The sequence below is a fragment of the Mustela lutreola genome, chromosome 9, assembly GCF_030435805.1.
Source record: "Mustela lutreola isolate mMusLut2 chromosome 9, mMusLut2.pri, whole genome shotgun sequence".
Taxonomy (NCBI): Eukaryota; Metazoa; Chordata; class Mammalia; order Carnivora; family Mustelidae; genus Mustela; species Mustela lutreola.
The window spans coordinates 135,383,114-135,402,436 of record NC_081298.1 but is presented as its reverse complement, the minus strand read 5'-3'; the positions used below and the strand labels follow the sequence as shown (position 1 = coordinate 135,402,436).

Here is a 19,323-nt window from a genome sequence, read left to right as displayed (position 1 = left end):
AGGAGCTTGGCTTGCGGAGCCTGGGGACTGGGGGCTGAAGACAAGACCGGCTCTTGGCTTTTAGGGAGCGGGCTCTGGTGGTTGTTGCGGGGGGCCCTGGAATAGAGAGAGAGGAGGGCAGGGCTCTGGGTAGGTTAGCCTGGGGCCCAGGTGGGCAGAGCCCCCGCACCTGCTGCAGCTGACAGCCACGTAAGGGAGCCCTCGGGAAGTCGTAAGGGAGCACACAGGCACCTGACCCCCCACATGCGGACAAGGATGTGGGAGGCCAGCAGGGCTCAGCGGCGCTCCCTCGAGCCTCACCACGGGGGACGCCAGACACAGAGATGCTCAGCATCCCTGGGGAATGCCCCAGCGGGCTCAGGAGGCGCCTGCCCGGGACCAACAGTGGGATTTGCAAACGGCTGCCACTGCAGCTCCGGGGACAAGCCGATGTGTGAGACACCCCCTGGGAGAGCCCAGACCACCTGTCAAGGGCCCTGAGCAAGGGGTCTGGGCAGGGGGGTGGCTGGGAGGCAGCACTGGAGGACCCCCCCCCGGGGATCCCTCCCCTCCACAAGGCTGATTTCCTGCTCCCCCACAAAGAAACCAGTCGTATCCCATCTACTCTGAGGTCCTTTCTACCAACTGTGTGGGGGTCCCCCGGAACGAGGCCTTTTCTCTAAATCCTTCTCTCGGGCCGGAGGAGAAAAGCTTCCACTTTGCTAAGAAGTGAACATGAGCGGGCTCAGAGAACTTGCCTGCTGCCCAACGGGTCAGGTCATCCCTTCCACACAAGGAAACCCTCTGGCTGCGGTCGCCCCCCGAATCAGAGCACGTGGCCACTGATACGACCGTGACCCGCAGGGCCCAGGAAGCCGGAATTCTCACACCAGCGCTGGGCTTCGGGATCAGACCGGGGCGGGAGGGGGGCGGCGCGGTGCTCCCAACCCTCCCTGACAGGGCAACCCCTCCCACTGCACTTCTGGAACATCCCCAGGGGACAGCATCTACTTGCTTGGCGGGGCAGGTCAGGGCCGAGCGCTAAGGCATAGCAGAGACCCGGCACCCACACAGGTGCTCGCTGAGTTGCTCCTGGTGTTACTTTAGTAGCAAAGAGCAACGCTCCTGTAGCGAAAACGAAGGAGTCGTCAAGAATGGGCTACAGGTGAGTTCATCAAAGGACGGGAGAGGCCTTGTCCGGCTCCAGGGAAGAAGCCATGAACAGCAGGGCTCACCCGAAGAAGGGAGGCGGGGGAAGCGGCATCGGAGGGCGAGTGCCAGGAGCCATAGGCAGCACCGAAGACGCAGCATTGGGGGACTTGATGGGCCCCGAAGAGGCAGTCCATCTCTTTTCTAAGAGAAAGGGGCGATTTGTGCTGAGCTTCTGTCCCTGGGACAGGGCGGCCTCACCCCTGCGCCTGGGCCACTCGCTGCGGGAGCCTGAGGGGCGACAGATCTGTGTGGCTCATCCCCAGCCCCGTGCCTCAGACTCCGGGACGCCCCGGTCACAGTCCTGCTTTGTAGACAAAGTGGCCACCTCGCTCCCCCCAGAATCACAGCACTGCAAGCCTCCGACAGCTCTGCCTTCAGCCCAGCTCAGGCCTGGTGGGGGTCTATGACCCTCGAGGTGCCCAAGAGCAGCACAGGAACTCAGGGAGGGCCCTGGGGGTCTCAGAGACCCCTCCCTGCCCCCGCCTGTGCAGGTGGTCCACTCTGACCCCCAGCCTCCTCCCTCATACGCTCCCTGTCCTGACATGCCACAGGGAGCTCTCCCCCTGCGGGAGCCGGGCTCCTCGTGGCTGAGGCCTGTGGCTCTTCAGGACCCGAATTCCATCAGGTGAAGGGACTGCCTCCAGCTCAGTGAAAACGCCAATCCAGGCCCTTCCCACTGGCGGGTGAGGCCTGCCACTAGATCACTTCCTTCCACGGCCATCTGTCACACCCCCTATGGCTTCCCTTGCTGCCCGACTGCTGTGGAGGCCTTGGTCTCTGAGGTTGGCCCCTTGTGCCCTGAGGCCCCCTTCCAGAGCTCCCACGGGCGAGGAGAGACTCACACTCCGACCAGTCTGCTGTGCTCCCAGCTGGCTCCCAGCCAGAGCGGGCTCCCCACGTCACAGCTCCGGGACTGGCAGCAGCAGCGTCAGGCTCCAGCACCATCGGGACCACAGTGGTTAGTGGGGAGAGAGTGCACAGCACGGCTGCTCATACAAGACTCTCCCTTTCCTTCTTTTCAAGCCCGACACCCAGGAGTGTTTTCCTATTTTCTCATTTTCTAAGCCATTTCCAGTTGAAAATGACTTTAAATTTACTAAGAAGAGAGACAGCGTCCCAACTGTGGGCGCTCACTGAGAGCACAGAGCTGCTGCGTTCCTAGCGAACCCGAGCAAGGGGCAGCAGCCTCTCCCCGACGACAGGGCAGAGCTGCGCCGGACGCCCTCCAGCTGCGTTTACTGTGCTGAGTTTTCGTTCCCAAAATACAACACCCAGTTTGCAAGGGGAAGCTTAGCATTGCACAGGCAGGGCCCTTCAGACCCCAAGCCAGCGGACTCGGGAGCCACCACGCCAGATCTAAATTTAGCCGCAGGTTAAGTAAGGGAGAGGACTTTTCACTCCTTTGGTGAATCTCTCCCGTTTACAGGCGGCTCCTGCTCACCCGGGCACGTGAGGGCCTGCGGACGGGTAGGCCGTGGCCAGCCCTCCCAAACCCTCCAGTACCGGTCCACCCTTCCAGAGTGGGGCTGACAGACAGACAGGCCGGGTTAGATCCCGTCACATTCCTCGTCTGCTTCTGAGTGAAAGGCAAGTGGCCGCAGACATGGCCACTGAAAGACGAGGAGCCAGTGACATCAGTCCGGTTCCCCCGCTGGCTGTGGTTTACCATACTCTAGCCATCACCCCTAGATCATTCTCACTGGTCGGGGTTGAGGGGTGGGGGGCACTCAGCATCATTAGGTTTTAAATTTTCTTCAGGTGATTCTAATAGGCAGCACGATCATTAACCATGGGTCCTGACGACCTTCCAAATGGATATTAGCACTTCGGGTGCTTGACTCGTCCTCCGTTTAGCAAGCTCGGTATGCTAGCTAGATGCCGTAATTGTCTACAGAGAACATTCACGGGGGTCAAAGCCATGTGCACATTTTGGGAGACGTGGAATGCCAGGGAAGGTTTGAGCGAAGGCTCCCGGGTACTGTGCGGGAAGCGGGGGCGTCTGGACATTTCGGTGTCCGAGCGCTTGATCAGGCCGGGATATCAGTGGGCAGCTGGAAAGACTCCAAGAACATTCTAGAGCCCCTTTGCCATATTATCAGCTCATGAATGGAAAAGAAAAGACGGAAAATAGAGCGTGGTGCTATTCAGACGTCCGCCAGGGACTTCACCCGGGTCCCTTGGCACCAGCAAGGGGGCCACGAGAACAGAAATGCACACAGCGCGCGGCCAAGCTCTGAACTGGACCGCTTCCCCCTGCCTCGCGGTTCTGTTACCTCCTGCTTTGTGTCGGACGAGCTACACCATCTCGCTGCTCCTCGTTGCCTTATAAGGTTATCAATGATGACATGAGTTAACGCATTCCAAGCGTGGGGTCAGTGTTTGGGGTGGGGAATTCCCTCAGCTGACACATGGCCCAGCCCCGAGGAGGGACAGGAGTCCCAGGGTGGACGGGTGGGGAAGGGGGATCCAGCAGGGCCCAGACCACGCCGGGCAGCAGTGACGATGCGGCGTGACCCGGCTGAACTGCAAACATCTGGAAGGCGGTCTTGGCCCTCCCTGTGCATAAGAACACGAGGCTCCAGAGTTGAGGTGAGCTGCCGTCAGATCTAAGAGGCCCACCGTGCCCAGCCTTGGGTCTGCTGTCCAGGCAAGCCAAGCTAGGAGGTTGGAGAGCAACAGCTAGGGCAGCCCTTTCTTATTCTGCTCGGTGTTCAAAGAGACAGGTTTGAGATCATTGTTAGGAGCTTTTTCGAGTAAGAAAGACATCAGATTATCTCATTTCTTTAACATTTATGTTAAAGACATTCTAAATACCAACACAAAGGCCAACTCGATCTCAAGTATTTCTGCATTTTGTATAAATCGAGTGCATTCCTTCGTTTTCTTTTTTCCTCTACAGAAACTGCTCAAACTTTGCAAATTTTGATTTCTGGTGAGGACATGGTTCCGATCAGAGCAACGTAGTTTATATGAAGGACTCTCTTCCATAGAAGCACTGCACAGCGGAGACCCACAACTCACCGCTGGCCTTGAGCAAGTCACTTCGACCCTCTGGCCCTCGGTTTATTTATCTAGAGAGTCACGGTGTTATACTGGTTGTCTAGGGCCTATAATTCTGCAGTTTGAAGAAAAACATTTCTGGATGGATCCCATTAAAATGGACTATGTTATCTCAGAATACTGCTCACTGCATGCTTTCGGTCACCTGAAATGATGGAAGGGAGCTGTAAGGTTAGAGAAGACCCAAGTGACCAGTAGGCCTGGGAGTGGCTCGATCAGTGCCATCTGGTACAGCTGGTGCCCACAGAGTCCCAGGAAGGCCTTTCTGGCCTTTTAGTTCTCTCCACGCAGGTGTTACCTGACTGGGAGGAAAAATATTGACCCCCTTCCTCTAAAAACGTTTTGGAGGCTTGTATAAGCTATTCCCAAATTCTAGGCGCTACCAAAGGTTTGCACAAGGAACTCATCCAGGAGTAGACAATGGGTCAGAAGGCAGATGCTGAGCAATGAAGCCGATAAATCTGGTCCAAAGATGAAGAAAACTTTATTTATTTATTTAGTTAGTTAGTTCAGGCACTCTGTAGCTACACCCAGAGGAGTAGAAAGGAGGCAAAGCCAGTGATGAAGACGATGGCATGGACTCTGAGGTAAAGCAATGTTATTTGTAGAGGGTGGGCCCGCCAGCTGCCGCCCAGACCGCTGCTGCGGCTTGAATCTGGTGAGGCTCTCACGAGAGCGAAGCCCAGAACTTCCATTCTGAGCCTCCAGCTTCAGGCACCCACGTCCGCCGTGGGAGCAACTGCCAGTGAGTCACGCACCGCAGTCCTTCTGCCCCCACGCAGGGACACTCCTTCCATGTGACACCCCCCCAGAGCGTAAGAGCCCACAGAGGTAATGTTAGCGCCCGCCCCCGACCCCGCCCCGGTTATCCAGATTCCAGATGCACATCTTTGCCAACCTTAGTATGTGGCGTTGGTACGTGCGGGGACCCCAATTCAGTAGGCGCCTCAGGTGCTCCCAGGGATCCGGCTGCAACCCTGGTGAGCGGGGGGGACACAACACTTCTCGGCCCGCACGATGCATCTCACAGAGCCTCACATAACAACTGTGACACAAACAGTGCAACCCTCATTTCCCACTGACTGACGACGGTTCAGAGCGCCGGAGTCCCCGGACCCGAAATGCGTCCCTAACCCGACAAGGTCCTCCTCCGTCCGAGGACATCCGCCCCGGCCGCTGCCCGCTCCACACACTCTCTCCCCTTCAAAGGCAGCCCCGGCCACCAGCACATCCGAAACGTCCCGATTCCCTGGGTTCTACCAGAAAGGGCAGCTCAAAATAAGGAAGAGGGGTCAGGTCTCCCTGAGTCAGCGAGAAAGTAGGTTAACCGGTGGCCGCGAGAGAGAACAAGCGAGAAGGCTGCTCGTCGCTTCTGTACAGCTTTATTTGCGGTTTGTCGGAACCGCTGAGGACGGTCCACAGGTTCCCACAACGCCTGTGGGACGGCCGTCGGCTCGGGGGCTCCTTCCCACGGGGCGGCTGAGGAGCCGCAGCCACGCAGGCCCAAGCCGGGCTCACACCCAGTGCCGGCCCGCGCTCAGCGCCGCGCTGAAGGTCCACAGGGCCCGGTGCGTCCCCCTCACGGCCAGAAGGAGTGACCCCGCTTCGGCCACGTGGCCGGCGTCCTGCAGGTGTCCGGCCAGCCCCTCCGCGTCCCAGGGCCCTCGCTGTGGGCTGGCCAGGAGGTGCTGGACCATGTGCGGGTAGAAGGCAGTGGAGACGCACTTCGCCAGCAGCCCAGCGTCCAGGAGCAGGGACAGGAGCTCTGGGTCACAGTTCGAGTCGTTCACCTTTAGGAAAGCAGACAGGCACAACATGAGCGACGCCTCGCTTCGTCCTCGCCAGCCGACTCGTCACGCACGCCCTCCCCTCCACCACCCGCCAGCCTCACCCCCTCGGCCCGGGTCACCGGTGCTCGCGCCGCGGAGCCTCTGCCGTCCCCCGCGCAGGCTCACACGCACGGCTCTCCGCGGCCAGGAACCGCCGAGAGTGTGCCCGCCGCACTCCCCCGACTCCTCCCCACCCGGCCGGAGCCGTCCCAGGTGAGGGAGGTGAGGGTGACGACTGCATGTCACGTCGTGGCCGTCAGGAGGCCAGCACAGGAGCTGCGTGTGGGTCAGCCTCGACTTCAGAGCCCGGGCTCCCCGCCGCGGCATGGACCGTGTCCCTGGAGCTCCACCACGGTCCAGGTCCTGGAACCCCAAACCTCCCCTGTCCGTAGACCCACATGAAAAACCTTCCCTCCAGAACAGGAAGACCTTTCTTCTACTCCGCTGAGAAAATACATCCGTCAACGCCGCTGATGTACAGAGGGTAAGGGACAGGAGGGCCGTAGGCTACTCTTGCTTAAGCCTCTAGAAAGCTTAGTACCTAACTTACCTTTTTAAAATAAAAAAAAAAAAAGATTTATGTATTGTGGAGAGAGACAGAGCACTCGTGTGCGCAAGCCCACAAGTGGGAAGAGGGAGAGTCTGCAAGCAGATTCCACGCTGAGCCTGAGCCCACTGTAGGGCTCGATCTCATGACCCCGAGATCATGGCCTGAGCTGAAATCAAGAGTTGGAAGCTCAACTGACTGAGCCACCAGGCAGCCCTTTAAGACATTTTTATATCACTTTGGAGACCAATGTCATGGGGCTTGTTTTCAGCTTGGCTATCCTGTGTTTGCTCCCTCGTCTTACGGCTTGGTGTCTGTATGGTTCTCCATGGCTGTGACACGTAGCCTAGACGTTTCTATTTAATATTATTGTCCATATTCTTTGTAAGAAATGAAGTTAACATTAGTCACACTCAAAACCCCAAGCCCCTCATTGAAACCAGCTTCATGACGGTTCTTCTTAATGTCACTGCGCACCGTTAGTAGATTTGGTTGTAGGAACCTCTATTGTGGCATTTCACAGCCAATTACATAACGTGTAGACCAGCTATGTTATACAATTGAACACAGCGTGGTCTTCCCAAATGTTCCATGACGAGGAGGTCAACTGTGTCCACCAGCTTCAAGAATGAAAACCAAAGCCACTCTGGGAACAGGAATTGTTCCCACTGTCAGAGAGCATCCATCTTTCCTGCAACCGGGTGATCCTTTAAAACCAACAGAAACGTCGGCCCCAAGGCCCTCACCCCTTCGGGATGACATTTTCCCTAAGTCTCTCCCCAAGCCTCGGACTCCTCCTTCCTCCACACTCCGCGGCTCTTGTACCCTCCATCGTCATCCGTACACCCGTCTCCCCCGCCAGACCGGGGGCTGCTGGAGGGCACGGAGGTTTGATCCTCCTTCCGGTCCAGCATCCAGTTTAATCAACACGCGCTCCATGGCCGCACGAACCTGCATTCGTGAACACGGTCACATGTCTGTAAACCGCGCAAGAACGGGACAAGAACACGATCCCTGCAGAGAATCTGCGTCCAGCTGGATTCTGGAACTGCACAGTCTCCTGCCAAGCCGGGGCCTCTCACTCTGTCAGCCCGAGCACACACGTCTCAGCCACTTTGGCTCAGGAAGACGCTCCGGCTGAACTCCGTTTAGGAGCTCTTGTTTGTTTTTGTTTTTAGAGACTGGATGGTAGGAGAGGAAGGCGGTGTGAAACACCAGCTTTTCCACTGCAAGGGACACGGGTGCTTCCAACACTCCCCGCCGGGGCTGTGAGGGGTTCCATGTGCCTTCTCGCCTTCCAGCTTCCCTCCTCCTCCTGCTTCCCAGCGGACAAGAATCTTGACCCCATGTGGGTGCTGCCCCCGCCATCCCTGTGTCTACACTGACGGACGGCTGCCCACGTGCCAGCGAGCCCTCGGTCTCAACTTTAAAGCATCCCCTTGAGACATTACCGCAGTTGAAGGATGAAAAAACCCATCCGATGAGGTCAAAGTCACGTGCCCAGTGTCTCGGGGCTGCTCATCGGTGAGCTGCACCAGCAGCCCTCATCCCGGGCGTGCCTACTGTTTGCGCGCCTCCGGAATATGGCCTCTTCCGAGCCAAGATCTTTTCTCTGTTTACCCCCGCAACCCCGATGGCCAGAAGAGTGCTGGCCCCATGCTAGGGGCTCGGCAAGACCTGTGGGATGAATCCATGAGTGAATGAATCATTCTACCGCTCTCATCCTTTCTTTGTTCGCTGCTGCCTCCACACACACACACACACACACACGGGGCACCCGAGTCCCTGCGCATGTTATTGTTCTGCTCACTCTTCACAAGAAAGAATCCCTCCACCTAGCCCTCTAGGCAGGAACAGAACGCGTGCTAGGATGCTCCTGGCAAATGTTTGATAAAATGTACAGATTAAAGGCTCAGCGTCCAAACACCGCAGGGCAGTACCTTCTCTGCTGCCCTGAACAAGTCTTCAAGGCTAGGACACCTTTATTATTCTGTTTACTCACGATCCCTCCCTTTGGGGGCCTGAAAGTCTCCTAGAAAAGGAGTGATGGGTTTTTCCAGCTCGAGGAGGAGACTGGGGTTCTGTCCATGCCAGCTGCTGCGGGCCCTCTCACTCCCGTCTCTGTCCGCTTTTCTCCAGGGCAACACCTTCCTTAAAATCGGTTTCCGGCTGGATGCACCCCCAGCCTTCCAGAGAGCTGCCGTGGGCTGGCGGGTGGGGTCCGCGGCAGGCGGGCAGGGACAGGGTGGGCGTCCACTCTCTGAAAGTTCTCTAGGTACTCCCTGAAGCCTAAGGCAGAAGTCATGGAAATCAAATACAGAATTGCCCCCTTTAGCCCACCCCGAGGTCTCCTTAAGAAAGGTCGAGTCTGAGACTGTTGACCTGCACTGAGCTGGGCAGTGGCCAGGCCAAGGTTGAGGGTGTAGAAATTCTGGCATAATGTCTTGTCTTCAGGTGCCGAGAAAATGGAAGTGGCTGACCTTATTTCCTTTCTCTGACCTTGTACTTGGTTTCCAGCTCTTTGCAAAAGATCCAGAATGGCCAGAGTATATTTTGTAATTGTCACATACAAGGAAAATACTTATTCTGTGCGTATTTGGGACAAAATAGGGAATGAGAGACTACAGAAAGAAAGATGGCTTTTGTGAAGACTCCTTCCAACAACTGCATCTTAAAGAAAAGGAGCCTGAGGGTCAGAGAAGAGAAGGATGGCCTGAGGACACCAAGAGCCCAAATTGCTTTTCTCCACTTGCCAGGCCTCCTGCCTCGGGGGAGCCAAGGCCAGCTGGGTCGTCAGCGGCACAGAGTGCCTGGAGCCCCCCAAGCCTTCCTGGGCATGACCGTCCCACTGCGGAGTTGCCACAGTAATTTGTTAAGCCTCAACTTTTCCCCATTCTTGTTTTTGACCAAAATTCTAACTTAAGGCCCTAAAAGTCTGATGCTGTCTTACCACCCATTACCCCTAACCTACTCTGTTTTCCTTTTTGGAATCTAAAAATAAAATAGTAGTATTAGGGGGCAGCTGGGTGGCGCAGTGGGTTAAGCCTCTGCCTTCAGCTCAGGTCATGATCCCGGGGTCCTGGGATCAAGCCCCAGTCAGGCTCTCTGGTCAGCAGGGAGCCGGCTTCCCCCTCTCTCTCTGCCTGCCTCTCTTCCTACTTGTGATCTCTCTCTCTGTCAAATAAATTTAAAAAACAAAAACAAAAACAAAAAAGGTAGGAATAGTTTTAAAAAACAAATAGTCTATATGTGGACCACCAGAAAATGACTTTTTCCTCCTTTCTTCTCCAGTAATTCTCCATGTGCACAGAGATGTTTTCATAATCATACAATATTTATAGTCTAGCTTATTAATGACGTTAAAAATTTTTTTATTGTTTTTACATAGTTTTTAGTATTAAAAATTGTAATGGCTACAAAATTGTCTACTGATAGCGATAACATTTATTTAACTTCTCCTGCTTGGAATATTTTAGCTGTTTTTAAATGTTTGCTATTACTGAAGTACTATCAGTGAATTTTTTTCTGTATGTGTTTTCTAGGAATCATTCCCGTAGGATAACTTACCAGAGAGGCATAACCAGGGTGTTCCGGGACAAACTGTGATCCTCCCCCATCGCCATGTTGGGTCCTAACCCCCAGGACCTGAGACCGTGACTTCACTTGCAGAAAGAGCCTTTACAGAGGCAATTGGGTTTAATGAGTCACATGGGCAGATCTAATCCAGTCTGACTGGTGTCTTCATCAAGAGGAGAGGACACACACACACACACCCGCCCGAGGGGCAACCCTGTGAAGACTCAGGGCGAAGGTGGCCATCTGCAAACCAAGGCGAGAGGCCTCAGGAGAATTCAATCCTGCTAACATCCTGACCTTGGACTCTGGCCTCCAGAACTGTACGACAACACACTTCTGGGACTCGAGTTGCCCAGTCTGTGGTGCTTTGTTACCGCAGCCCACACACACTAACACACAGGAAAGAGGACCTGAAACCTTTCTTGGCAGGGACATGAACGGGGGTGCAGCCATAGTAAAGCCAACTGTCCAGTTTACACGGGGAGCACCCAAGGAGGAGTGTGTCGGTCTCACTGTAAACGTCTCCGCTTTGGCAGTTATTATTTTGAAAACAAAATTATTTTGCTAATTTGGGAGATGCATAATGATACCTCAAGGATGCTTTAATTTGAATGTTTATTTGCAAGGACTGTTTTCCTCCGCACTCGTTCCTACCATTTTTGTTTCTTATTGTGGGAAGCATCAAACCCTTCGCTCCTTTACCAGAGTCGTGACATCACTCCTTCCCACGTGGAAGGGTTCTCTGGATAATGTTAACCCTGATTTTAGTTATAATGAACATTCTAAACTGTTTGCAATTCTGTTCAGATTATTTGTTGTTTTATAGAAGTTTTACATTTTTACATTGTCAGGAAAAGAACTGTTCCTTTATGATTTTTTTTTTTTTCTATTGCTTTAAAGCTTAGAAGTTACAATTCCTCAAAGGATCTGATATATATATATACACATTTTTTTCCTGATTTTTAAAAATATGTAACTTTTTAATGGACCAAGACTTACTTCAGTATATAGTCTGTGGAAAACAACTCGTGCCTGACATCTGCTTGACTGGTGCTTTCCCAGCTTGAGGAAAAAAATATGTTCTGTCATTTCTGGACTCAGTTGGATGTTGGAAATAAATATGAAACAAGTCCAGGAGGATTAGTTGATTTAATTCCTCTGATCGAATAACTTTTGAATTCGAGTGACAGGCAGTCTGGTCTTGGGAAGAGTAGACAGACGTTGGGCTAGAGACCAATTTCCAGTCTTGGTTTCTTTGCTGAACAGCTGTGTGACCTTGTTAAGGACAATCTCTCAGATTCCACATCTGAAAAACAGACAGTGTCTAAGGGCTGTGATAGCCTATGCTTTTAAGTGCCCAGCACAATGCCTGGTGCAGAGTTCAAGTTCAGTAGAGGGACAAAGTTACTACAGTGAAACAAACAAGGCATGAAGCATGTTCTAGAAGGGGAAGGCGTACACATATCATAAAATGGGTAATGCTTGCCATCTCAATTACTGATTATTTTTTCTGGAATTAATTTTTGAGAATAAATGAAACTTTGAAGATCTCGGGAAAGAAATCTATTAAAGCACAAAGTGCTACCGTCTTCCAAGTCATGAAAATGTTATCTGCTTAATTCCGGTTTCCACAACAGGTAATGAACGTTCTCTGAATTAAAATCTTTGATTTTTATGGATCTATACCAAATGCAGAGTAATTACAATAATGAGGTAAGCTGAAATTCCACTAGCATAATGTATGCAGGGCCTCATTCCAATTATTTTAAAGAAGATTATTTAATATTATTTCACTGTTTACTTGAGGACAGGATATTTGTCTCAGTTTTACACATACTGCTACTAATAAAAGTTATTAAATACCAACTACAAGGGCAGAGAAATAAAAGGGCAGCACAATTGTATACTTGGATAAGAAAAGCGCCCACAGGGTATCTTCTGTCTCTCTGTTTGTCTGAATGATATGTGGACTCCACTTCCGCAGAAGCACTCTAGCCCCCCTCCCGGCATGAAATGTCACAGTACGCCTCTTCTGAAACCAAAACGAGGACAAATCACCTAACTTAGGCTCTAGCAACAGGAGAGAATCTTGCAATGCCGAGCTTGCTCACCTCTGTGACCACAGCAAATGCTGCACCGAGGGCCCTGAGTTTGGCTGGTTCCACACTCTGTACCTACCTCCTTCCCACTTTCATTTCCTGTGCAATTAATTGTGTCACATGTGACTCTCCCCGTAATGCCTTTGAACATAAGATGTTATTTTACTTGACCTTCACAAAAATCCTCACCCCTACACCCAGTACCAGGCTGTTCACTATCCGTGCAGCCTAGAAACCGAATAGATTGACCTACAGGGAGTGAGTTGCCCGTCCCCAGAGGTACCCAGCTAAGAATTGTGTGAGACAGCGGTTTTGAGGAAGCCCTCCAGAATGGAAGAGACTCTCACTAAGAAGGAAGTAGTCGGAAACCTGGATAGAGTTAAAGAGGAGACAAAGAAAGGAGAACTTCTTGGTTCTGTAGAACATCTGTCATGTAAAGATGCGCTTCTGGGAATCTTGGAGGCTCTCCCTCCAACCCAGACACGAGTGCACTGTCAGTACTGCCGGTACGTTCCTGTGCCTTCTGGGCAAGATGAAAGGGGCTAAGACTCCCCAATACTACAACACACAAAGGATGGTCCCCAGAAGCAACTATTCTGAACAGCTCCATCGGGCAGGGCGACGATCAAGACAAAGGAGCAGCTTTCAATCTGCAGGTGCTCTCGTACCACGAGGGTTATCAGAAACCGGTGGGGGCACCCCGGGACGTGGGGAGCTCCCGGCCCTCCCAGCCCCCAAGAGCGCTTGACCTCGGAGTCTGAGCGGGTTTGAAAAAGGAAGCCCTGTGGTGGCCAGGCTGTTAGACCAGTTCTGCCCGAGTCTCTTTCAGAGCTAATATGATGAGAGATGCTTCCAGCAATTTCATTTCTCTGCAGAGAGAACCCACGTGCACCGTAAGACAGCCTGTCCTGTCGCGGCATGGCTGAGGACAGGCTCTGAATGTTGGGTCCAGCGTTTCAATTTCAACGCTGGCTCTACTAGCCAGGTGACCTCATCTGAGTCTCTGTGTTTTCATCTGCAAAACTAGAATGCAATCTTCTTACAAGGTTATTAAGAAGAGAAAGTGAGGCTGTGCCTACTACAATGCCTGGCAAAGAGCTGGTGCCAGAAAAATGGTGGTTATTAGCTTCAGAGAGAAATGCTTAATTGGGTGTGATTAGGCCGTATACCCTTCCTCTGAAACCCCTGAATGACGCTCTCACTAAGCATTGTAGTCCAGGACCGATCCCAGGCGAAAGGGTGCGGGTCGAGGCACTGAGCAGTACTAAGGAGAAGGCTGTGAAAAGCAGAAGCCAGCGCAAATCTGGAACTGTTCTTCAGTCTACACAACTGTTAGGGATCAACAGCTGCTTCCTCTGATCAAATGAGTGATGAGTTTCACCCTGCGGAAAATCCTCCAGAGATCTGAACATGGCAGCAGGAAAATCCTTCTTGGACAGAGTAAGGTTTTGGAGGCGAGTTCACATCTCACCAAGGCTGATGGACAGACAGCCCGACTTAACTTCGACTTACGATTTTTTGACTTTACGAAGGAGCACAAGCAACACACATTCAGTAAGCATCACTGCGTTTGGATTTTGGCTCTTTTCCTGGACTAGCAACATGCAGTGCGATCTCTCTTATGAGGCTGGGCAAAGCCATAGCTGCCCACCAGTCACGCGACCATGAGGGTGAACATCTGATACGCAGACCACCCTCTTCCGTACCCATACAGCTGTTCTGTTTCTCACCTTCAGCACAGTAGTCAACAAACTACGTGAGACATTCCATACTTTATTATAAGATAGGCTTTTGGTGTTAGCTGATTTTGCCGTAGATTAACGGAAACGTTTGGAGCATGCGTGGGGTAGGTGAGGCTAAGCTCCGATGTTCTGTAGGCTAGGTGAATTAAATGCATTTTTGACTTATGATATTCTCAACTTATGATAGATTTATTGGGACGTAACCCCATTGTTAGCTGAAGAAGATCTCTACCACACCAGGGTTTTAATTACTCATCAACAACCTAATCTCTAAGACAGACTTTCTATTTCTTCAGGAAAGAGACAGCGAGCTGTAAGACGTTACACACTCAACACTAGAGATCTGCAAATTTCAGAAGAGCTTTGAGAAGGAAGCAGGCGCCGCTATCGGAGGTGAAGCGGGTACAGTCTCGGGCACCAGCACTCACGCGCCATCCGTGCAGCTGTAAACACTGACGAAGCTGTCAGCATCTCACAGCTTACAGTGGAATAACACATGTGATCAGTGAGCAAGGGGGGCGCTTTTCCACCTCGGCCCACAAGTTTGCAGGAGCAATTGCCTCTCAGAGTCTCTGTGCTGGACACTTTTTCTTTTAATGTCAACAGGAACTAGCGTCCATAATCGTTAGGGGGGAAACTGAAGTCACCGGTGACCTCAGGCCCTCTCCTAACGGATGGAGTGAATAGCAAAATAAACACAAAAGAAGAAAGCAAAAAAAAAAAAAGAAAGAAAGAAAAAGAAAGTAAATGTATTATATCTTCCACTGCAATACCACATAGGATTTAAAAACAGCTAGTCAGAAAAAAAAACGTAATAAAATAAAATAAAAATGGCGGGTGAGGATTCCTGCACAAAGGCTCACTGCAACTCTTCCCTTAGAGAAGACCTTTGAATGGTGCCGGGAGAGAGTGACGAAGGACAGCTAGCATTGTCGAGATGACAAAGTGACAGGTGGAGAAGAGGTGAGGAGCTGCCACAGGCTGCCGGTGAGAGGTGTCGCGGCGGTGGGGGGGGGGTGGTGGCCGTGGCTCTGAAGGGGCGCCCGAGGGATCCCTGGGATGGAACCGTATCTTGACCAGAGTGGGGGTGACACAAATCTCCGCGCAACGATACCGCACACAGACTCCCCCCCCCCAAATGAGGGCGTGTCAGAGGACTGGACAAATGCCACTGCTCCCGTCCTGGCTAAATGCCACACTGCGGCTGCACCAGACATCACCACTGTTGGCAACTGGACGAAGGGTGTAACGGATCTCGCCGCAGTGTTTCCGACAGTTGAAAGCGAAGTTAAAATCATCTCAAAATAAAGTTAAAAATACATAAGAACTGGAAAACTCTGCCAAACTTTAGCACTGGGTCTGACGATACGAGGCATTTTTATGAACACATTTCAGGGTCACAGACGGGTTACCTGATGGGAACCCCCAGCCCCAGCTGGAGAGGTTACCATTAAGTCTCACCACCCAGTGCCCGCGGGTGAGGGGCTTGGGGGCGGGTAAGTGACTCAGCTTAGCAACTGACTTCTCTGCTTTGGAACTTTGCATCCAGAGGCCACAGAGGTGTCCCTGTGGTCATCACGACCTCAGGCAAACCAGCCTCAGGCCGCGGGCCTATTTCAAAACCACAGAGTTTTAGCACAAGGCTGCGTGCTGCGCGTCGGATCAAGGTGCTACAGAGATACATCAGCACCACTTCAAAATGACTTGGGTGCTGCAAGGTTCCCATTTGGTTTCTTATTCTGAAAGAGTGTGTGTGTGTGTGTGTGTGTGTGTGTGTGTGTGTAGGGGGTGGGGCAGGGCAGAGGGAATGGGGGCGTGTCTGGAGGGGTGGCGGGCAGCCGTTAGGGAGTCCCAGCGCTGGCTGCAGTTCTATGAGATGCACTGGAGATGAAGAATCTTTAAAATGAAAACTGATACACTTGCCTATGCAATTTTGAACTGCATTGCGAGCTCTGTGCACGACGGATACGGAAAGGCAACGTATAATAAATCACTGTTTTATTCTCGAAGAGGCCCATGGCAAATTTAGAATACTTAAGCAGCGACACTAACACAGGGTGCGGTGGTGATGAGGAGGAAAAGCACTGAAAATATGCAGTCTGCTTTTCCTCCACGTGTGTCCCTTCTTCCTGATTTCTTGGATTTACAATTAAAAAAAAAAAAAAAACAGGCTAAGGAGAAAAGAATCCACCGTAATTCTTAGCTTCTTGTAAATTCCCCACATAATGCAATGTTTATGTTGGCACAGATGGACGGGCGGGCTACCAGCACACAGGTCTCCGGCTCTCTCTATTTCCGTCAGTCTCCGGAGAAGCCCTGCTCTGACCAGGCTTCAGGGATAAGGAAGGCTAGTCCCAAAATCTTTACAGAATTCAGAAATACATCTCAATGAATAAACGCATTAGACTTTTCTCATTTTGTTCATTATGACCATTTCCAAATGCAATTATGGTCCGTGCTCTGTAACCATATACCTAACTTCCTGTGCCCACTGTTATTAAATCTCCTCACTGTCTCGTTTGGCCAGTCTGTATCTTCCGCGCTAGAATTCTCCTCCCCTCTCTGGTCCCTGGAAAACATCGCCTTACATTTCTGTGAAAAACTCACCTGCGTGAGTATACCCACACAACTGAAATTGTGTGTGTGTGGTGTGTGTACACGCTCACAAAACTTCAAATGAAAGAATGGTCTCCCTACAGAAGGGTTTCAGTAATACATACAACACATTCACACAACACAAATTCATTAAAACACAACCCTGATCAATCTATTCCCAAAGTGTAAAATTTTAAAAGGCAAGAACAAGTTTCTTCCTTAATCACAGTAACAAGACAACCAGCCTTGAGGGAGAAATCTCAGGCCTTGACTTTAGTACGTCATTCCTCAAGCCAAGACACTGCTTCAGTGGCACTTTAGTTTGCCAGAGGAAATAAGAGCTTGAGACTTCAGATGGCTCCAGTAAACGTAACTTGTAGCCACCATCTCACCTTTAATTAGTATGTAACCAAACACCTACGTCCAGGCACAGAAGCCTGCCCGCCGCAACAAATTCCCTCGATCCAGATTTCAAGTGGCGAGGACAAATCCACTGGTCCTGGACGGCTGTGACATTTCCCTAAAGGGACTAATAGGCTGCTTCTCTAGAGAAACTGCTTCCTTATTCAGATTTGTATTCTCAGCACATAAACACGAAGTCTGGTTCATGGGAGGAGTTCAGTACATGTTTATAAAATACACATTTACTTCTTAGACAAAATAGAAAGAGTTAATGTGGTCAGAGGACATTGCAGAGAAAATGGTCTGAGATGAATCATGGATATTACTTATGAGAATGACAATGCAAATTCATTTCTCGGAAACACACACGAGAGTCAGCCCCCCTGGAATACCTGGCCGACGGCGGTGATGTGCTCCAGCGCCACGGCATGAAGGTGCTCATCCCGGCTCTCGAGGAGAAGTTTCAGGGCTGGGAGCAGCAGGGACTGGCTGAGCAGCAGTGAGCACAGCTCCTTCACGCCCTGAAACCACAAGTACAATCAGGTGAGCGAGGAGGCAGGAGGCACTCCGTATCTCAGGCACTACTCTGGTTGGGGTCTCTTTCCGCACCTTTTCGTAGGAGTGTTGTGTGTCTCTGCATGTATGGAGCACAGATAGGGCCACGCTGATTTAGCATTTGGTACCTGCTTCCTTCATTTCACAACAGATAGTAAATACCTTCCTGAGCTCTCAGATATTCACCTGATACTCACCAGACACTGCATTTCACGGCTGCCCAGGGTCCCCCTGCATGGATAGAGGACTGTGGTCTATTCTTCTAATCGCTCCAGAGCTCTAGTTTCCCCACCAGCAAAATGGAGGTAATTATATCTGCTTTGCAGTTTTGTGTGTGTGTGAGAATAAGTGTTAATGAATAATAACACACAATGCTCGGCCTCTCCTAGACACTTAACAAATGGTAAAAATTATTACCGGTTGTTATTATCAACAATATCGAGTTGTCCTCTGCAACAAGAAAAGCCAGCAACTTAAACATTTAAAAACCTGTTTATAATTCTAATGTCAAGGTGAACTGAATGTTTCATGAAAACTATCTGTGGTCCAGAAAAATGAAAATGCATTTGGATCTCCACATAGACATTTGAATTTTATCCTCAGTGTTTTATTATCCTAGCTGAACCTGTCATCAGAGAGCAGACTTTTATATAAGATAACAAATGATAATCCTTCACAACGAAAGTATAATAGAATAGACAATAAATTTGCAAGCTCTTCCTCCCTGCTGAGCTGTGTGCTCCCCGGTGTCCTAACTAGCTGTAACAGAAAGAACAGAACATCTGGACCAAGAACCAGACAATGAGTGCAACTTATTACACAAAGCAAGGGCTGTTTTTGAAAGAACTGAGAAATCACTACCCACCACCAGTGCCATGGGACTGATCTTTCTCTTGCACTCCTCCAAGAGTGGCATATCAGAGAAGAAAAACTCAAATTTATGACATTTTCATAATTTCTTTGCATTATTATAAAGTGTAGATAAAACAAGAAGCTTCTATTTAAAGCCCAGGATAAAGGCCTCTCTGGCATTCCATTCACTATAGTGTTTTCACCTTTCCCCTTAGTGCGTCTACTGGAGATCAGCAAGGGCTTCGGTTTCAGATTGGAAGGTCCTGCTACATGACCTTGTGTGAAACTGATCAACACCGGCAGGGTAACAGGTTTGTAAGGGGTGTACTTCAATCATCCTCTGTGAGCCCTAACCTACACAGTCATATGGTCTCACTGAGCATCTGGGCCAGAGAGAAATGCAGATTTGTAATCTGAGATGCCAAAACCTGCAGAGAATATTTGGGAAGATGAAACAGAAACTCCCATACATGACAGTTTCACATAGCTGTCACCCATAAATGCTTCGGTCTCCCTCCTCCTCCTGGAATGTCCCAGCAATGCTCCCCCACCTGCACGTTCCTCGGTGCCCAGGAGACCTTCCGGCCACCATGGAATTTTCTGGATCTCTGCTGTCTCACATGGCAGCCAGGAGCCACATGTTGGCTAGTGAGATCTGCCAAGTGTAATCCAGGCACTGTTTTAAAATTTTTATTCAACTGTCCTTCACTTAAATTTCAGTACCCACACATGGCCGTGGCTACCGTCCTGGCAGTGAAGCAGACACAATGAGCTCCCGCACACCTCTGGTCTGTGCACAAGCCTTAACCTCTGCTGCTTCTCTGCCTGCGAGACCCCTACTGGTTCTCAGGGTCTCAGCTAAAAAGGGCCCAGGA

The 19,323-nt window shown here is 51.1% G+C and overlaps 1 protein-coding gene across 1 annotated transcript in view; it reads right to left on the bottom strand.

The window, feature by feature from the left end:
• Positions 1 to 5,617: 5,617 nt before the first annotated feature.
• NBAS (NBAS subunit of NRZ tethering complex) overlaps positions 5,618 to 19,323 on the bottom strand; it is a 317,470-nt gene continuing 303,764 nt past the window's right edge. Inside the window, exons 51-52 of the mRNA XM_059132606.1 lie at positions 17,434 to 17,562; positions 5,618 to 6,041 (exon numbers count right to left, since the gene is read on the bottom strand). Of these exons, the coding sequence (XP_058988589.1) occupies positions 5,766 to 6,041; positions 17,434 to 17,562 (405 nt within the window). The 3' untranslated portion in view covers positions 5,618 to 5,765. The remainder of the gene's footprint in view (positions 6,042 to 17,433; positions 17,563 to 19,323) is intronic.